The 20,103-nt window shown below is 42.1% G+C and overlaps 1 protein-coding gene across 1 annotated transcript in view; it reads right to left on the reverse strand.

Annotated features, from left to right (window-relative positions):
- The window catches only part of MAD1L1 (mitotic arrest deficient 1 like 1), a 453,662-nt gene that overhangs the window by 237,714 nt on the left and 195,845 nt on the right, over positions 1 to 20,103 (reverse strand). The window contains exon 13 of the mRNA XM_083711565.1: positions 14,273 to 14,329. Within this exon, the coding sequence (XP_083567691.1) occupies positions 14,273 to 14,329 (57 nt within the window). The remainder of the gene's footprint in view (positions 1 to 14,272; positions 14,330 to 20,103) is intronic.

Consider the following 20,103-nt stretch of genomic DNA (forward strand, 5'->3'; position numbering starts at 1 on the left):
CTCCTCTTACCATTTCCAGGGTAGCAAAGAAAGTTGGACTTGCAAATACTTGTGGGGAACCATTTCTATAAAAAAACCAACCAAAAAAACCCCCACCCACCGCCCATACCAATACTAACCAAATTCTATGCCAAGAAAACCTAAATTCTATGAACGGTATATAATCATGCAAATTTGCATGGTTTATTCAACTGTTGCTTGTCATCAACACAGGGCAAGGAGATCTTCAGGGCCCTAAAACACTATAATCAACAACAACAATCCACTGAGTTCTGGAAATCTTAATTAAGACACTCCTTTGGCTTCCCAGATTTCACCAAACCACTCACATATATTTCAAGCACTCTCTAGCCATAAAGGCTATAAGTATCTTATTTTGCTTTTAATGCAAGCTGATTTTTGCAGAGAATACATTCTAAAATAATAGAAGCACGCTTTATATGCACACCTCTTCATATTTTGAAGGTTCATACTCTGTCTTCTGATCAAATTATTTGAAAAGGCAGCTCATAATAGATGACAACAGGGGTGATGAGAATTTGGGGTCAAAGGGTCCAACTGCCTCTTTACCAGGTCTCCCAAGGGTAGGCATGGTCAAAACTAGCATGGCCACTAGAATGCACACACAAAGGCAGGGAACTAAGATCCACACCGTTAAAACAGACACCCTTTAGCAGCAACATGGTCTCTGCCACTGATCCAGCTGGCAAATTTAGTAGGTGGCTGGCAGGCAAAGGAAAGAAATGCATGGTGAGCAATTCACTACCCAAGGGTTATAGCAACAGAAACACATACAGCCCAGGAGCACTTTGGCCTCAACAACTGGACAAAGGAACAAGTGTCATCCGTCTTGCTTGTACAGTCCCAGGGCAATCAGAGCAAAGCTTTTTTTGGCAGGGAGTAAGAACTGTGCAAGACAAGACACCCAGTTCAATCCCTGGCATCTCCATGTAGGGCTTGAAAAGACCCTTGCCTGAAAACCTGAAGAGTTAAACAATGTAGACCAGAAAGGGTAAGCCTGTGGCCCTCCAGATGTTTTGGGACACCAACTCCCATCACCCCCTGACCATTATTCATGCTGACTGGGGCTGACAGGAGCTGGAATTCAACATCTGGAGGGTTCCCCTTTCCTGCTGTAGTCAGTACTAACTTAGAAGGAACCATGGAGGACTTGGTATAAGTCAGCTGCCTATGTTCCTAATTTTTTTTAAAAATGCAACTTTTTCTAATTAATGATTAGGACTGGGGTGGACTTTTTATGGATTTTATTTGTCTGGGACATTTATATCCTGCCTTTTAGAACAAAGGTTTGCCCCTTGCCACAACATTCTCCCTGGGAGGGAGCAGATACAACTGGGGAACATCAGGAAGGACTTTCTGACAGTAAGAGCTATTTGACAGTGGAACAAGCTCCCATTAAGCAGAAGTTGGATGGTCATCTTGCCATGCATGATCTAATTGAGATTCCTGCATTGCAGGGGGCTGGACTAGGAGACCCTCAGGGTCCCTTCCAACTCTACAATACTATGTCGTGGAAATTAAAAAGCCACAAGGAGGAACATGAAAATAAACTATGCTTAGAAACAGTGCTAAAATGTACAAATCGTTTTTGGGACTCTCGCAGCCCCACTGCTCTCAGCCAAGGAATTGGACTGAACACCAAGTGGAAGAGAAGAGGGTGCAAGATCCTCTGCAAAGATGCCACAGCTGAAAGCAACTCCAACAGGACGGGGCCTGGCAAGAGCTCGGAATGAAGCAGCCTGTCTTTAGAGGTTAATGAAATATTCATAGATGAGTAAAAAAATTCTCCTGACAAGCCAGAGCCTGTAATACAACAAAGAGTTGTCAACCTCAATTAAGTGATTCCAAATAGGGAGGGGGAGGCCGTTAATAATTTATCAAAAGGTCACAAGTAAAGTGCCTCCGCGAGATCTCTTCACCTCGGAGAGGCGACGCGGCAACTCCTGGAAAAAAATACCTGTCCCAATGGGACCACCCCTGCCCACCAGCTGCACAGATATTAAAGTGAAAGCAACCAAGCCACAGAAGGGATGGGCTGGGGCCGTGAGCCTCTTAGCAGGACTTCTTCCCCACTAGACATGCAAAGGATCAGGCAGTGGAGGGAGAAAGCTACCTCTCTTCATCAGTGCAGGGGTGGGGAAGGGCTGAGTAACCTTTAACTCCCTTTTGTATTATCAGTTGCTCCCAATGCACACTGTGCCAACAGTTTTTTGTTCTTATCTGAACCAAAATGAATTGAATGCTGCGCCAAAGAAATGTACATTCTGCAAGTAATGCAAATAAAGCATCATGAACAAAATTATGCCCGTTTCGCATGGTTTTATTATCCATTCTGGATTTGCTAGTCATGGAGAGCTATGAGCAAGAAAGAAGCCCCAACCACAGGGAATCTCTGCTCTGCTTAGTGAGATCTCAGGAGAGGGTGTCACACACATCTTCAAGCCTAACTTTGTAGCCAGAAGAGCCAGTTTTAAAAATACAACAAATCAATGATTCTTAGGAAGCTGAATCCTGTGCCCAATACCATGCTACAAATTTTGTGCTCCCATGTAACCATAGCAAATACCACTGTAAAGCCTCCTGCAAGCAAGCATGAAAAATGTCTGAGCTTCAGTTAGAGCAAGGCTAGGAAACCTGTGGTCCTCCAGGTGTTGCTGGACTACATCTTCCACCATTCCTAACCATGGGCCATTCAAGCTGGTGCTGATGGGGCGTTGGAGTCCAATAACATTGGGAGGACCACAGGCTCCCCATCCTTGAGTTAGATAGAGCACCTATCAGAAGACAGAAAAAGAAGCCTTCTCTGCTTAAGACCCTGGAGAGCCGCTACCACAGTAGACAATACTAAGAATGATAGACAAACAGTGTGTTACCTGGCCTAAGGCAACTTCCTACATCTACGTAAGGCAAGTTAAAAGTATTACACATTTTCAGCCCAGGAACAGAGACATCACAATGAGTTCACAACAGGCCTCCTGGGTCTAAGTCCAACTGAACCATACTGGTCCTTAAATTGAAATGAAGCATTTTCCAATCATTCTCCCACTATCCCCTTTATAACCTGTTAAATAGACCCACCATCTGGAAAACTGAAGGCTGTCTAAGAACAACTCCAAAAGCAAAGTATTAACCAAAGACCCTACCAATCATCTCTCTAAGTAAATGAGGAGTTTCAGCTGCCTGGAACCATACAGAATGTACAGTAACACAGAAAGCACATCCATAATATAAAACTCTGTAATATAAAATACTACTTGCCATGCTCCTGAGCATTTAAACACAGTTTCCTCGCCACATCTCTGACAGATCCAATTCTAATATTATTTGGCCTTTTAAAAACTCAATTTGCCAACATCCATGATGCAAGAAAGAGAAGTTACCAGGGACACTAACAAACACAAATCCAGCTTTCAGATTAAACCTCTGAATCACTGCAATTCATAGTAATTTTATCTAACTCCTCACTTCTTTTTTGCAGCAAGTGCACTTGAACACAGAGGACCGTTCTATGCATAATTTGGTGTTGCCAAAATATGGAAATGCAGTATCATTGATTATTAACCTGGTGTCACTTTTGTTTCATTAACATTCACCTCATCAAGGTCCTGGTGTTTCTGCATCTATATTTGTTCCACCTCCAGGAATCTACAACAGATGGTTCCAATTTTGCCAGGGTCTTCTAAATGGAACATCAATTTCTGAAGAGGGAACATGAGGCAGATGCACTGTAGCAACCAGAGGGAATTCTTCCAGGGACCATTCATTTCAACTGGCTTGAGCAGGAAACAAAAAAATGGTGCAATGCTTGCTCGCAGGAGGTTATTGCATACACAAAAGGCAACAGAGAAAGAAACAATGGCTAGATTTGTATACACAATCTAACAAATGCAGGCAAAAAATGCTCTCATCTAGAAATATTAAACTGGATCAGGCAATGTTTGCTTTATGAAATTACCATTTTGCAAAGTGATACACTGAGGTCAGCCGTGAGCAACAGACCTGAAGGAATGTCCCATTCCACATCAGTTCAACTGATGCACAGTGCTTGGACCTCTCTAGAGGGAGGTTTGTATGCTTATGTTTTTAAACGATGACTGCTTTACTGCTTGATTGTTTTAAAACATGGAATTGCTATATACATTTAGAGCAGGAGGGAGGTCAAGCGATAACAGGCTGGTTAGTTAGGGTGGATGCTCTTAACATGATTTAAGCACATGGACAATATAGTGATTAAACAGATGCTACAAATCAATCCTAAACTGAAGGCCCATATTGTTAGATCTGCACTTCTGAAGCCCACCCCATACAGCTGTGTTAACTGATCTTTTAATTTTTCTTATAAATTTGTACTCACACATTATCTATGCTTAATTAAGTATTCTATGTATATGTTTAAATCTACGTTTGGTTCTTGCTCCCAATTATTTAATAATTATTCACTTAGATTCATACTGTTATGTTATTTATTTTGTTTTGCTTATGCTGGTCTATGACCGTAATAAAGAACTTGAACAGAGAGAACTTTCTATCCCTCCAAAGCATACTTATGAATGGAGCAGCAATTCTTATTAAGGTTGATTATTCCCAAGTAAAAATATTTTGTATGGACGTGTATTTTGACTCTGTGGAACTGAGATTTCCTTTAAGTAGCTTGAAGGAAGAGGAATGAAGCCATTTAAAATATCATAAGCTGTTGTGAGAATGTGAAGTAGTGATTTTTATTTGAGGGGAGCACTTCATGTTTTTCTCCATTTTTAGACATTAGTGATTCACAAATTTTGGGTTTAAAATATTTATTTTTCCTTGTGTTTGACAGAATAACACTTTGCTTATAGTAATGTTACTGAATATAACTTCTCTTGTTTGCTATATTGTTCTTCTCTTCTTCCTCCACCCACACTGCAATTTACAATCCTGCATTCTTGTATTGATTTTCGGAGCACAAATTTGCTTAAATTATCTCTCCCATCGCTTCTGATAAACTTTTGTAGATCTTAACTGCTACTTCAGGATGTTGCACTAAATCTGGCACAATAAAAACATTTGATACCGTCTTGTTATCTTCCAAACTTAATATCAGAGTCAGCAGGCAACACAGTTCTGATGATTCACTGCCAAGTTATCCCTGAAATTCAGGAAATAGAAATCTACATTCTGGCAGCAGACGTGAAGTGAGAGGATCCACTTACTAAAGCCTGAATCTGTTTTCTGAAGCACTCCACAATATTGTACTACTTTCCACATTTTCTTTCAGTCAACTATATGCAATTAGGTTTAAATTGCTCCTAGGCACTGGCAGAAGAACGGGAGTGCAGAGGGAGCGGATCGCCCCCGGCACCACTATTCTGGTAGGGTGCCATCGCAGTGGCCCCCCTGGACATGTGCCACACACACACATCCTGCGCCAGGCGCCGCACGCCCCAGAGGGGCGCCAACCATGCCCCCGCCTGCTCTCCGCCCCAGTAGCGGAGCATGCAGCTTCACCACTGCTCCTAGGTATCCAAGATCCTGGGATCGTGCAAATTGGTCCAAAATAATCTCTCTAGGGGCTTGACTCTTCAACTAGATCCCATTAAGGACGAGAACAGAAGCATTTGATAATCAAACTCTAATCAACTCTTTACCAGATCAAAACAGAAACACTAGCTGACACTAAATTCCTTAAAAATTTGGGCCAGTTCAGGAACTGATGGACAACCTAAAAGCCTATGTGGCAGGTAGCAGCTCTTGGGTGATCAGATTCTGTTCTTCTGCCACTACAGGAAGGAATAACTGTCCTCAAGAATATATATTTGCAAAGCTATAGGGCAGCTTGTCAAGTTCCCAAGGTACTTTCACTTTAAAACGGGATAAAATGAAAGCTAGAATCTGGGTATGTCTACTTGAGGCACACACTACTTCCTATGCCCAGTGACAGAAGAGCACAATCTTAAGGCCCAGGCCCAAAATCACTATGTGTAGACAATGACAATGCTGATCAACATGTGAACTGATATTGACCTCATATACCTACTTTTCCCTTTCTACACTAGTTATTGCAATGGTAGTATAAACCACTGGTATTACTGAGTGTGTGCATAACTGAGTATCATAAAAGTAGCTAGAACTAGTAATAACTACCACAGTGCAGAAACATGTTTGCCTGAACATACGAATCTATCTCAAATGGATTAATGATCTAACTCTCAATAGCCCTCTTCTGATTGGTGGTAGTACAGCCCCCTCAGTCAGAGGTTATTCCCAACCCACACACCTGAGATCACCTGAAAAACTGAAGCACCAGAGACCTGACACTGTAAAGCAATGCTTTACAACTATGCTATAGACTCTTTATAGCAGAGGGGCTGCTGAGCCAGCAAGTCTCATATATGAGGTGCTCGTGGACTTTCTGCAGCAAGGAAGCAACATTAAACACAAAAGCAATTTTACTGGTGTGATAACATCTCTGGCATTAGCTCCAATAAGGGACAGCAGCCAAGATTACAGTTTTTGATTATCACTTATGAACAAAAGTATTGCTAGTGTGGGAGAAGTAAGGTTAAAAACTCCTTGATCCCCCCTTTCTGGAAGTGCAGATACACAACTAAAGGAACAAATAATGTATCTGTACAAGTTCAGTGGTACCTCTGGTTGCGGACGGGATCCATTCCGGAGCTCCGGTTGGATCACAGGGTTTCCACAACCGGAGGGACCACTTCTGCGCATGCGCACGCCGCGAAACATTCCAGGTTTGCCACTTTCACAACCCAAAGTTTACGTTACCCGAGGGTAACGTAAGCCAAGGTGCTGCTGTATATGGGGATTCACAAGGGGAGAAAAAGCACAGAGTACAAAGCAAGACAAATAAAAGTCCCTTTATTGCACCGGAATGAAGCTTAATTTATCGTAAACTAGAAAATAAATTTCAGGCTCAAGTTCACTATAGATATGAAACATGAAGGGATTTTCTATATGGCTATAATCACAAACTCATTTCTGCAGCCTCTGCTGTCCATACTTAATTAGGCTGAAGTATGTTAATGATACGGCGGCACAGCCCAGAGACGTCTTCAGTTGCAATATTAATTGCATTTAGAGAAAGAAGCATGAATTGTGCTTATACAAGCTAATTAGTATGGGTTTGCTAATTAATACTGGAAAGTCAAACTGCCTTTGTCTTGTCAACTGCAATTAGCTAGAGCTGTTTAAATTTCTCTCTTTTCTTCAAGTAGTAAACTGACTTTCTGCAGAGAAGTAATTGAATCATGCGCTGGAATACACTGTGTCAGTTAGCTTTGCGGGTTTATTACTCTTTGATACAGTAGTTTTGAACTACACACATGACATGTCATTTGGTGGCAGATACCACCAAGCCTTCTAGCAGCTGCTCAGTCAATGTGACTTTGCCTGGCACTACAAACCAGCCAGGCATTAGTCCAGGGTAGCTTCCCTGTGCAACAGAAGAACATAAACCTTAATCATTAGCATTAGCAGGTTATCTCATAAGCATAATTAAACAATAAAACCAAAAGTAAGGTACTTTCAAAGTTGCTGCAATAATTAATTAGTGTTGAGAGATTTCAATGCCAGAGTTAGGAACGACCATCTCACATGGGACAACTGAATAGGCCCTTTGGTTTTGGCAGCATGAATGAGAATGGACAAAGGCTGCTTTAGCTGTGCTCTTATCACAGCCTTTGCATCACAAACACATTCTTCTTTACCAAGGCAAACCCCGAGTGTCCTGGAGATATCCAAGGTCAGGCCACTGGAAGCAACTGGACTTGATTGTCACCAGATGATCAGAACTTGAACTGTGTTCATGTCACACGGAGCTACCACAGTACCTACTGCAACACAGATCACTCCCTGAAGGTGAGCAAGATTCATCTCCAGATAAAGAGGACCCACAGTACAAAGCAGAAAGTATGGCTTTGGATCAACTTTGCCAGAACAGTCATACCTGAAGTTTGTGAATACTTCTCCGATTCTGCCCAACAAGCTCTACTGAACTGCCCCAGAGATAGCACTGAAGCAAAAGAGAGCTACAGTTCCCTGACTGGTTTGAGGTGGGCATAACGGACATGGAGCCTGTTATTACTGCAAAGTGTGAGGCTCTTGTGAAGTGTGCACCCTGCAAAAAGGCACTTGCTACAGTGAGAAAGGAAAGGAGTGAAACCCAGCAGATTGCCAGATGATGTGTCAATGACTACTGGCCAGAGCTGTGTCAGAGCATTCAGTAGGTGAATAAAAAAGTTCTGGTAATCCAAAATTCCCAAGGTGAAAAAGGCCATGTATCACCCTGCCTAATACTAATATCATTCTCACCTTTGGTGGCTAGAACGCAGGGTAGGCTCTTTGCTGCTGTGAAACCCTACTTTTGGAATACTCTCCCAGAACCAAGGGAGTGTAGCTGAGAAGAACATTAGCCTGGGGCCAAGTTCCAAACCTTAGTTCAGCCACGAAACTCACTGGATGACCTTGGGAGAGTTATCCTCTCTTAGCCTGATCTCCTGCACAGGATTACTGAGGGGATAAGATAGAGCATGCTGTCCTGAACTATTTAGGGAAAAAGTGAGCTGCACATGAGATATATAGATTTACTGCCGCTTCACTGCTGACAATCTTAAAATGCTTCTTGAGGTCAATATCAAAATTAAGTAAGTATTAGGTTAAGCAGGGTCTTTACTGCAGCATCTTTATTTTGAAAACATACCTGCAGTCTATGGCTCCTTACAAAATAAGCATACACAAATACACTGCGGGCAGATTTTAATTCAGTAGATACTCAGGAGATGAACACTGGCAATGCTCTTAGATTATGAGTGTAATTTGAAGTAATTGCTGCCTATTCAATATCAGGAGCATAATGGCTATGATGAGGGATTAGATACATTAGCTTTATACTATGGTTAGGGAACTTGTGATCCTCCAGATGTTGCTGGATTACAACTCGCATCAGCACCAGCCGCAGCCTGTGATCAGGGATGATGGGATTTGCAGTCCAAGAACACCTGGAAGGCCACAGGTACCCCATCCCTGTTCTATAACGATGGCACCAGCCTCTCTTTCCAGATCATATTTACTTGCATATCAGGATAACATAATTTATTTATCTTTTTTGCTATTTATTTCTTTATTTAATTTATATGCCACCCTTCATCCATGGATCTCAAGTTGTATCACAACATAAATACACAAAATAAAAAACAAAAACACTTTTAAAGGCTTTTTAATGTATGTATGCTTTCCATCTCAAGTGATCGTTCCAACATGGATCAGAGTTATGTATGTTTCTGAAATATATCTTAGTACAGGAATCATACATATGCTTCCCAACTCCTCACTGAAACCATGTGAAACAAAGCCAACCAGACTTCGGATCCTGGTAAACATCACTAGATCCACGACTCTGAAATGAGAGTTAAACTTTCTTCAGGGCAGATGTGGGATGTCGCTTGTAGAGCTGTTTATTACATGGAGCAGCCCAAAAATCTACTGAGCCATGTGATAGCACCTGACAAGTGTTTTTGCCATTTTACTGACAGCCACGGTGGTAAGCCCACACACAGAGTGACTGGTGGAAAAGCAATATCAACATGTGTCAGAACACTGGTCAGGGAGCAGCATTTTTCATACCGTTTCAGCCACAGCAGCTTAGCATCAAACTAACAAGGACTCGATAACAGAGAAATAATGGAGAGGAGGCGTTGAAAAGGGATTGGAGAGAGGGAAGGGAGAGACTAAGAGTCATACGGTATCCAACATCAGACAAATGAGTGCTACCACCTAAAGCAAATCTGAAAGAAAAAAACTAGCTGGGTTTCAGCACAACATTACAGAAAAAAGTAGGAAGAGGATGTCTGCTTCAACACCATCGTGTTAAGAACTATTTAATGTTTAAATGGCGCTGTGGTCTAAACCACTGAGCCTAGGGCTTGCTGATCGGAAGGTCAGCAGTTCAAATCCCCGCGACAGGGTGAGCTCCCGTTGCTCTGTCCAAGCTCCTGCCCACTTAGCAGTTTGAAAGCACGTTAAAGTAGATAAATAGGTACCACTCCGGCGGGAAGGTAAACAGAGTTTCTGTGCGCTGCTCTGGCTCGCCAGAAGAGGCTTAGTCATGCTGGCCACATGACCTAGAAGTTGTACTCCCTCGGCCAATAAAGCGAGATGAGCGCTGCAACCCCAGAGTCATCCGCGAATGGACATAATGGTCAGGGGTCCCTTTACCTTTACTGTCAAAAATTACTGGAGTCCCCAGGTGGTCATCCAAAGGAATGGCCGCATCCAAGCAAAAAATCCCCCCCCCCCCCGGTTCCTGTTCATACAAGTAAGTTTGGTGCATCACGGAGAAGGAAGCATCTATGAAATGAACTCTCACTGCAGAAAACAGAGGAAGCTAAGTCACATCTGTCTCAGGAAAATAATAAGAAAGGGAGCCATCAAGGTTTAGAAGCAGCTCATCACAGGCCTTATGTGCTCTTGCACACTTTCTATTCCATCCTGCATCATAGAACAGCTTTCTCATACTAGAATTTGAAGGGAACTGCTCCAGATGGAATAAACAGACACTGCACACACTTTGCACTAGCAACAACAGCTCTCCAAATGGAGGCTGGCAACTCAAACCCAATTGCATAACTGAGGGAGTTAATTACAGTGGTACCTCTGGTTAAGAACTTAATTCGTTCTGGAGGTCCGTTCTTAACCTGAAACTGTGCTTAACCTGAGGTACCACTTTAGCTAATGGGGCCTCCTGCTGCTGCTGTGCCACCGCTGCACGATTTCTGTTCTCATCCTGAAGCAAAGTTCTTAACCCGAGGTACCGTTCCGCGAGTCTCTTCGTCTTGCGGTTTTTTCGTCTTGCGAAGCAAGCCCATTAGCGGCTTAGCGGCTTAGCGCTATTAGCGGCTTAGCGGATCAGCTGATAAGTGGCTTAGTGGATCAGCTGATAAGCGGCTTAGCGGATCAGCTGATAAGCGGCTTAGCGGACCAGCTGATAAGCGGCTTAGCGGATCAGCTGTTAAGCGGCTTAGCGGATCAGCTGATAAGCGGCTTAGTGGCTTGGGGAAAAGGGGGGGAGGAAAAAAGCCCCGCAGGAACTCGCAAGACATTTTCGTCTTGCGAAGCAACCCCATAGGAAATTCGTTTTGCGAAGCACCTCCAAAACAGAAAACCCTTTCATCTAGCGGGTTTTCCGTCTTGCGAGGCATTCGTCTTGCGGGGCACCACTGTATTTCTGGGTTAGCGGAGTCTGTAACCTGAAGCGTCTGTAACCTGAAGTGTCTGTAACCTGAGGTACCACTGTATTTCTCTCTCTTTCTCTCCCTCCCTCCCTCGGAATGCTTACAAAAATATTTTTTTGTGAATGAGTACATCTATTTCCTACTCAAATATTTTTCATACACACAGGCCCCATAATAGATGCTGGCTATTTTAAAGAAAGAAAAGAAAAATATAATATGTACGCCTAGAGCAGCCAAACTAGTTGTCAAATGGAGTTATCACAGCCGTTTCAATATCTCAGTTAAAAGCCATTTTTGCATCAGATCTGAAAGAAGCTAATCCTCCAAGAAACACCATCCATTGCACAGTCTGACATAGCTGGCAGGCTGTCCTTACAGAAAGCCCAAAATTGGAACTATAAGATGGTTACAAGCAGCTGAAAGACCTTGGCATGCATATGGCAGCTCATTACTGAAATCACAAGCATGCTGGCAGCCAAACCAAAAGTGCATTAATAGAGCTGTCCAAGGTCTGAAAATGAGGCCTGCAGGAGTTGTCCAAGTTTCATATGAACTATTTGTGCAGAACTGACCAGCACTTCCCACAGATGTTTTATATGTGGGATATAATTTCTTGAGGATATCTCCTTGGATTCTGTAAATATCTTCAGGGTACTGTATTTTCACAGTACAATGGTCACACCTTTATATCTATATGGTCAATGGCATGGTTCATAGCTCTTATACCACTGTGGCTGTCAGCATCATAATTCAGCATCATAATTCAGTGGCAGAGAACATCCTTCGCATACGGCAATTCCTAGGCTCAATCCCTACCATGTAGTTAAACAATCAGGTAGTGGATGCTGAGAAACCTCTCTCTGCAGCAGACCCTGAAGAACCTCTACCAGTCAAGAGAAGGACAGAAGGTCAAGCTTCTAATATTTGTACCAGGTCTGGCCAATCTAGATGCCACATAATGCCTACCAATTGGAAGAGTTGGTTTCTGTGCATGAACTGGGTTCTGAGATCCAGGTACACATTGCTCTAGTTTACAAGGCTATGTGGCTCCCCATTCCATCCCCAGAGTCCCTGAACATGGGTCGGTCTGCAAATGTGAAGAGAACCTGTCGAGACTTTAAGATATTGTGAACACTCCAGGCATGTGGCTTTTATAACAGGTAGTTGCATCAACTGGTATAGTATTTAACCACTAACAGCTGCATACATTTCTTTTAGTGACAGACTGTGCTACAAGTCCCTTTCACTTTCATGAAAAAAAACGCAGATTCCCATGAACTTTTGGTGCTCATGCTATTTGTTTTGCACTATTTAGGTCTGCTTGAACTGAACTGTTTTGACCGTGAAACCTTTTACTTTGCTTATTTGCAGGTTTTGAACAGTCAAACAATGAAGTAACAGATGAATATAACAAACAATACTGAAGAAACAAATTACAGTTTTCTTTCTTACAGCAAGCCACCCAGAGCCCAGTTCCTCCAGCCAACGAATGTGTGGAAGGGGATAAAACAAATGGAATCAAGAAACATGTGGGGGGTGTAAAACATTATAGAAATCAGTTTGCAGAAAATTCTGCATAATCACACCAATTGCCCCCGTTTAATAGCTTTGATAAATGAACTGCTACCTCTGAAAAGTATCTGACATTAAACAAAGGGCTGCATTTCTGTTCAAAGTCATCAGGGCATTCACCATTTATTTTTGAATATGACAAGGCAATTTTCCTACGTTAATACGTCAATGCTTAATCACAGAGTATCGCGGGTTCAGACAATGTGCCATGAAATTTGCAAATCTTTACGCCATGAAATAAGTACTCCTTTACTGAAAATTAAATGCAGCCCTCCAGCTCTATTCTAAGAAGGCATGTAGAAAGCAAAAACAGAGGTTCTTCCGCAGAGCAGCACAGCATAATCTATCTCACCAGAGTTTAGGGATTTGTCAACTGTTGTTGTTTTTACATGAGTAGAATGTGTCCTTTTATTTAAAATGCATCTCTAGGTTATTTGTGGGGCCTGCCTGGTGTTTTTCACATGAGTAGAGTGTGTGCTTTTATTTAAAATGCATCTCTGGGTTATTTGTGGGACATAGGAATTCATTCATTTGTGGGGGGGGGATAGGAATTCATTCTTTTTTTTCCTCCAAAATATAATCTGGCCCCCCACAAGGTCTGAGGGACAGTGGACCGGCTCCCTGCTGAAAAAGTTTGCTGACCCGTGCTCTAGATCAGTGTTTTTCAACCTTTTTTGAGCAAAGGCACACTTGTTTCATGTAAAAAATCACGAGGCACACCACCATTAGAAAATGTTAAAAAAATTAACTCTGTGCCTATATTGACTATATATAAAGTAATTCCCTTGAATAGGAATCAAATGAACACAAAGAAAGTATTTTATAATTACTTTATTATGAAATAGTAAGTAAACAGAAATATGAAAACTTATAAAATACTTTATTTTTAAATCTTTCGAATTTTTCAATTTTTCCCATGGCACACCAGGCAACATCTCGCGGCATACTAGTGTGCCACGGAACAGTGGTTGAAAAACACTGCTCTAGATCAACCTTTGCCAAACTGGTACCCACCAGATATTTTCAACCAGTGGTCTTTGACTGGCAAGTCATGACCCACTATGAGGTCACGGGTATATCTAAGATGGGCTACAACAGCAGCACTACCAACCATATAGATACTGCATATGGTGAAAAAAGAAAAGAAAACTGGGATAGGTTCTCAAATGCATGTTTGGGTTAATGGTGGTTCTAAGGCCTTAAAATGCAGAAGGCTACTATTTTAGAGCCCAAGTCCCATCAGTCCCAGCCAGCAAGGTCATGCTTCCATAAGACCTACCATCATATAGACATGCTGACTGGAGCACTGCTTTGCTAACTAGACTTTTGCTGAGCAGATCTTGTATTTTAAGTGAATGGGTGTGGCTCAAAGACTATTCTTGTCCCCAAAGTCCATTTTTACCATGTATTGCAAAGAATAATAATTTTAAAAACCAGCAAACTCTAACACTTACCAGGTCTGCTCTTTGTTTCTGATTCCCAGCTTCTTCTAAAGTCTGGGACAGCTGAACCTTCAATACAAAAAGAAAGAAAGAGAATGTTCAAGAATTCAACAATAGCAAAAACAGAAGTGGAGAGGAAGAAAGAGTAAATATAACAAAGTGATAAAGGGGCTCAGCTTTGACTCAAGAACCCCAATGAACATGTTACCTCTGCTCAGCTTAGGGCTACATATCAATTGTAAACAGGAAGGCATCATCACAAGATGACCTTCCCCATTGCACTCCTCAGCTCAAAATTTCTCTCAAAATTTTGACCAAATTTGAAAAATGTTAGGGTCTGAGTGTTTTCTCCTCAAAAGCCAATATTAAAATGAACAGAGGTCCAGCCAGAACTTCAAGAAGAGAGAAAGAATGCTAGGGAAAGCTGACGCAAGTCATCAATGATAATTATGTCACCCTTTTAGAGCAGTACTTTTTATTTTATTTTGAGGCTGACAGGCACTCATGGGAAAACTACCTCAGCATACATTTCAGAAGAAGGTGACTCAAAGGAAGAACCATAAGTGAGGGAAGGAGGGGAAAGAAATACTGCAATAAAGGTTTGTCTGGAGTATTACGGTCTCTTGGTTAAGGAACACTACTGCTCAGTTCTGTTGAAGGGACTCATACATCATAGAAATAATCTCTGTATCAAGTCACTTGGATGGAAGGTCTTCAACTGGAATTTCAGAAGAAAAGCTGGCATTCTTATCTTCTTTTAGAAATAACATAAAAACATGTTCTCCCACCACCACCACCACACTTCTCTTTCATGAGATCATGTCAGAGACCAATCATCTTCCCTATAGCTACACAGAAAAGATTAAAAAATAATCTCAGCGGATGACACAGAAACCCATTTAAACCAGAATAAACAAGCTGAACGAGAACGGAAGCCTTTCATACAAACTAATTCATGTCATTCCAGGCAGATACTCATTAAAACTCTCCAGGGTCTTTAGAACAGCAGCCCTTCACTGCATGAAATGGTATTTACAAGCACAGCATCCAAAACACTGGTGAACAGCAAGTAGTTCACTACAAAGAAATGGTGCTGGTTTTGGATATAGTGGGGAGGGGGCATCAAGCCACGAAAGCTAATCACACTGAAATGCAACAAAACAGAAATCATAGTCTCAAGAGCTCAACATAAAACGTGTTGCTCAGCTTCTCAAGCAAACACCGCAATTATGAGCTTGCACTGGTCCCAGGGTTCAGCGGGAGCTACCGTGAAGTCAAAGAACCTGGCTGTGCACACCCTGCAATCATGTCAGATTATTAAAATGAAGAGGTGCTCAAACAAAATGAATGTGATTCTAATATAAAGCTGGAGCCCAGTGTGGGAAAACGGAAACACACTCATTAAACACTGCGGGATATGCCTGCCCTGTGCAGACAACAGCGAGTAGAGGGTGAGAAAGAGGGGAGTCCTAATTAAATTACAGATAAGTTTGGAGCTAAAATACTGGGAGATTGTGTGTAAATATATGGACACCTAGAAGCAAATTATCCCTCAATATTTAATTAGGTTGAATTACATGAGGAGGCTGGAGTCAACAATGAGATACAAGGAGGAGGATCATAAGTTTTGTTGGCAACAGTGATTACAAAGTTCTTCAAAGAAAGGAACTGACTTTACATAAACACAGTGAAAATGAGTAAGTAAACTGATATTGGTACAGTATCCATCCGAACAACAGGTGCTGAACGTCAGCTAACAACTAAATTGCTAATATTCTAACAAAAAGGTGTAAATTGCCCCTCAGATCAGCCTCCATACCAGAGAACCATTAAGTAGCCAATGTAACACTAATTTTGAAAATGATGATGATGATGATAGTATCCCATCCATCTGGCTGGGTTTCCGCAGCCACTCTAGGTGGCTTAAAGCACATAAAAAATTGTAAAACATTAAACATTAAAAATTTCCCGAAACAGGGTTGCCTTCAGATGTCCCCTAAAAGTCAGATAATTGTTGGTATCAGGAAACGGGGTAGTTTTCCTGAAAATTAGAGGCCGGTGAGCTTAACCTCTATCCCAGGAAAACTGGTGGAAAGTATTGTTAGGGATAATATAAACAAGCATACAGAAGAGCAAGCCTTGCTGAAGCAGAGCCAGCACAGCTTCTGCAAAGGCAAGTCTTGTCTCACCAACATATTAGAGTTCTACAAGGTCAACAAGCATATAGAGAATGGTGGTCCAGTTGACATAGCATACTTAGGCTTTTACCAACTTGGATTGGTCCATATCAAGGCTGAGGAACCTTTTTCACTCCAAGTGCCACATTCCCTCCTTTGGAAACCTAGAGGAGGACATGTGCCAGTGGGTGGAGTCAAAGACCAAAGGGGACAGAGTAATAGATGTGATGTTTGCCTTTGTACAATAGGCTACATTCCAGTCACATAAAACTCAGGTTTCTATTTGTGCACAGGCGTGCACCCCTCTCTATCCTCCATCTAGGCAAGCAATATACATTTTCACAGTTCAAAGACACATTCCATCTAGGAAAAAGCATCTTAAGAGAGTACAGAGCAGTGCCAGAAAGAGACAAGACAGGGCTATGTGGCCTAGGGAAAGCTCCAAGAGGATTTGAGGGTCACATTTTGTCCCTGAGCCTGAGGTTCCCTGCCTTTGGCTCTATATCTTGGTACATAAAATGCAAAAGTAATCAAAAACAGCCTGACAGCCACACACAAACACTGTTAATTATGAAGGAGAAATTTACCTTTGAACTTAACCAATGGATCATTTAATCAGTGTGCTTCAAGAAAGCTGCCAGCCGGTGTAACAGCTTAAAAGCAGCAGCTGGAAAGAGACTTGGGAAGGCACAAAGCAGCCTGTTGAACCCCTTGATCCTGGCACACTTGGACTGTTGTTGTACTGGGCAGCCTCAGAGAAAGCCAAGGGAAATTACACCATTGTTCCTTGGAACTTGTCTTTCAGAGAGGTGGAACAGATTGGCTTTCCATGTCATGAATATCTGCCAAACTGCACCTTAAGCCAACATGCTGCATTATATGGTCTTCGATATCTTAATAGCACTTTCAGTTTTCAACACATACCCATGAAGCACTTGCCATTAATTTTATTGGGACAAAAAGGGACAGCTCTTGGCTAATATACACTGGACTTCATCTCTGGTAAGCACAACAACGTGAACAATGCCACCAAAATGTTTGCTGCATTTTTTTTAAGGTCCTGTGGTTTTGTGTGCATGGCCAGACCACCCTTCAGACCATCCTTGTAAGTCCCAAAATAAGCACCACTTGGCAAGGACACTGCTGTCTCCTAGCTCAAGACCAGTCCAAAGCAGTGCATACACAGCTCCAGAGATTTAAAGAAATGACCCCATTATTCTGCAGCTCTCTAGAGCACCTAGCTAAGCCTCAAAATGATTTTAATACACATGGAAGCACTGTGAAATACCTGTATTCCCATTAGTGCAATCACAATCAAAATAAGTTAATGGGGACTCCTCGTGGAAGTAAATAAGAATATTCCCATAAGTCCGACAAAGGTGTTATGGAGGGAGTGCCCAGATCCAAAGGAAAAGTGGGAAGAGCCCAAGGAATTGGAGTTGGAGAGTTTCAAAGAGTTGTAAGTTGTCAATTCTGGGCCACAAGAGGTGTCTGATCCCAGGGAGGGACCCAGTAGCATGGGGAATGGAGATCTAAAAGGTTGTCAGAATAGTTGTTCTTAAATATTTTTACTGACAGCTTTATTCTTTTTGTAAAACATTTTGAGGTGTGGTATTTTTGTGGTTGGTTTTTTTTTTACCATCAAGTGGAATATAAATTTTGTGAAATAAATGGCCTATAAAGGGAGCGTATTTAGGGGAAATATCTGAAAGTGGCTGTACCAAGGGGAGTTGTACGTGGTACCAAGGGGCAGCAAGATGGAACAGGAAGACTCATTTATGAAAGCAGACAGAAATTCCAAAACAAAAGGAGGCTGAGTTAGTTCAAAGCCCAATGTTCTGCTTGGAAAATCAGATTTAACTAAGGCAGCCTTACTGAGCCTATTATACAATACTTGCAAACAAAAACAAAATAGTAAGCACAGCTGCATGCAGAATTTCCAGACTGAAGAATCAATTAAATGATCATTAAATTGTTATAGTAATCATTAATCAAACAACTATTTAATTGGTGGACAGCCCTATTAATTGTATATATGAAAATATGATCAGATCCCTGCTCCTAATTTACCACAGAGCTTCAGCCTAGCCTTCTAGAGAATGCCACAGCGGATGCAATTTGTCTCAGTGCTGCAGCTTAACTTGAAGCACAAGTATATTTTCAGACACTGAGAGAACATTTCTCTGCTTATCTTACTCTCTGAAGATTTTCAGTTCAATGGCCCTCCTCAAGCATCTCCTAAGGAACAGTAATTGTAGCTACATCAGTTTGTTCTCTCTTGCTCTCCCATAAAACTTGCACACAAACCTAAGAGAAATATTACACAAAGGTAAGTAAATCACAGAGGACCAGGAGCACTGTTCTCCTTGTATCTGTGGCGAGAATCTGTGAAGCAGCCATTAAGGCCCATCCACTGAATTTGAAATAGTTGCAATGGAAAATCCCTGAGAAATAACAAATTGTTTCAGGCACAATCTATTCATTATCAAATAGGTGGTTAAATTGGACACATCAACACTCCCAACTGCTTCTCTGGAGCCTGACTGGGAGCCAATTGCCTTTTTTGATGGATTATGCTGCTCCAGAGCAGAGTGCGGTTATCACAGAAGCTCTGGGCTCCTCCATCTCTAGTAAATACTTAGCCTTTCTAACCAAATGTTCCAGGGCAGTCTTTGGCCATTGGGCAACACATCCTAATCAGCTTGGATCCCTTTGCTATTTGTTCTCCAACCCCTGTCCTCCAAATTTCCTTACCGCCTTTCCAGCTCTGTTGCGTTCTTTGCTCAGACTAGCTATAGCTCCAGAAGAGGCACCATAGTTTATTACATTTGCAGCTCAATGAAACCTACCAGGCTTCAATCCCCCTCACTCGCCCATCTTAGCCTTTTCACTGGATGCTTATTGCCTCTGGTTGAAACATCTTGTTATCTATGTGCCAGGGTGCCTGATCCTCAAAAATTCATAAGCAACCCCCAGAGTCTGAGTACCAAGGACAGCCTTGTGACTTACTACAGTTTCTCACAGAAGAGCTTCTCCTCACTCTGCATGGTCAATATTTGTGCTTCTCTCCATCTGTTTGTTCCCCTCTCTCCCTCAGGTACCCACACTGCTTTGTAGAAATGGGCATTTCCATTCTCACTTCCTTCAATAGGAGTTACACCTAGAGTAAGGTTACCAGATTTTTTTCAATCCAGGGACACTTTTCAACTTCAGTAGGAATGATGGGATTTTGTATGGGGACTGATTTGTAAATCCGGGGACTGTCCGTGGGAAACGGGGACGCCTTGTAACCTTAACTTAGAGTCTGCTACCTTCTCACAATATTTGGTATTAAATACCTCCTATCTTTACTGCCTTTTAGCTTTAACCCCAAACATTGACAGTCCACTTTGAACTTTGCCTCAATAACCATAAGAACATAACAGTAGCCTGCTGGATCAGGCCAATGGCCCATTTAGTCCATCTTCCTGTTCTCACAGTGGCTAACCAGATGCCTGTGGGAAACCAGTGAGCAGAGCATAAGCACAAGAACACTCCCTCCTCCCTTGGTTCCCAGTAACTGGTATTCAGAAGCATTGGTGTCTCCTACTGTGGAGGCAGAGCATAGCCATCTCCATTCTTTTGTTCACTTCTGTTAGAATCTGCATCGTAATCATTCTGCCTTTT

Source organism: Podarcis gaigeae, assembly GCF_964106915.1.
Source record: "Podarcis gaigeae genome assembly, chromosome: 14".
Taxonomy (NCBI): Eukaryota; Metazoa; Chordata; class Lepidosauria; order Squamata; family Lacertidae; genus Podarcis; species Podarcis gaigeae.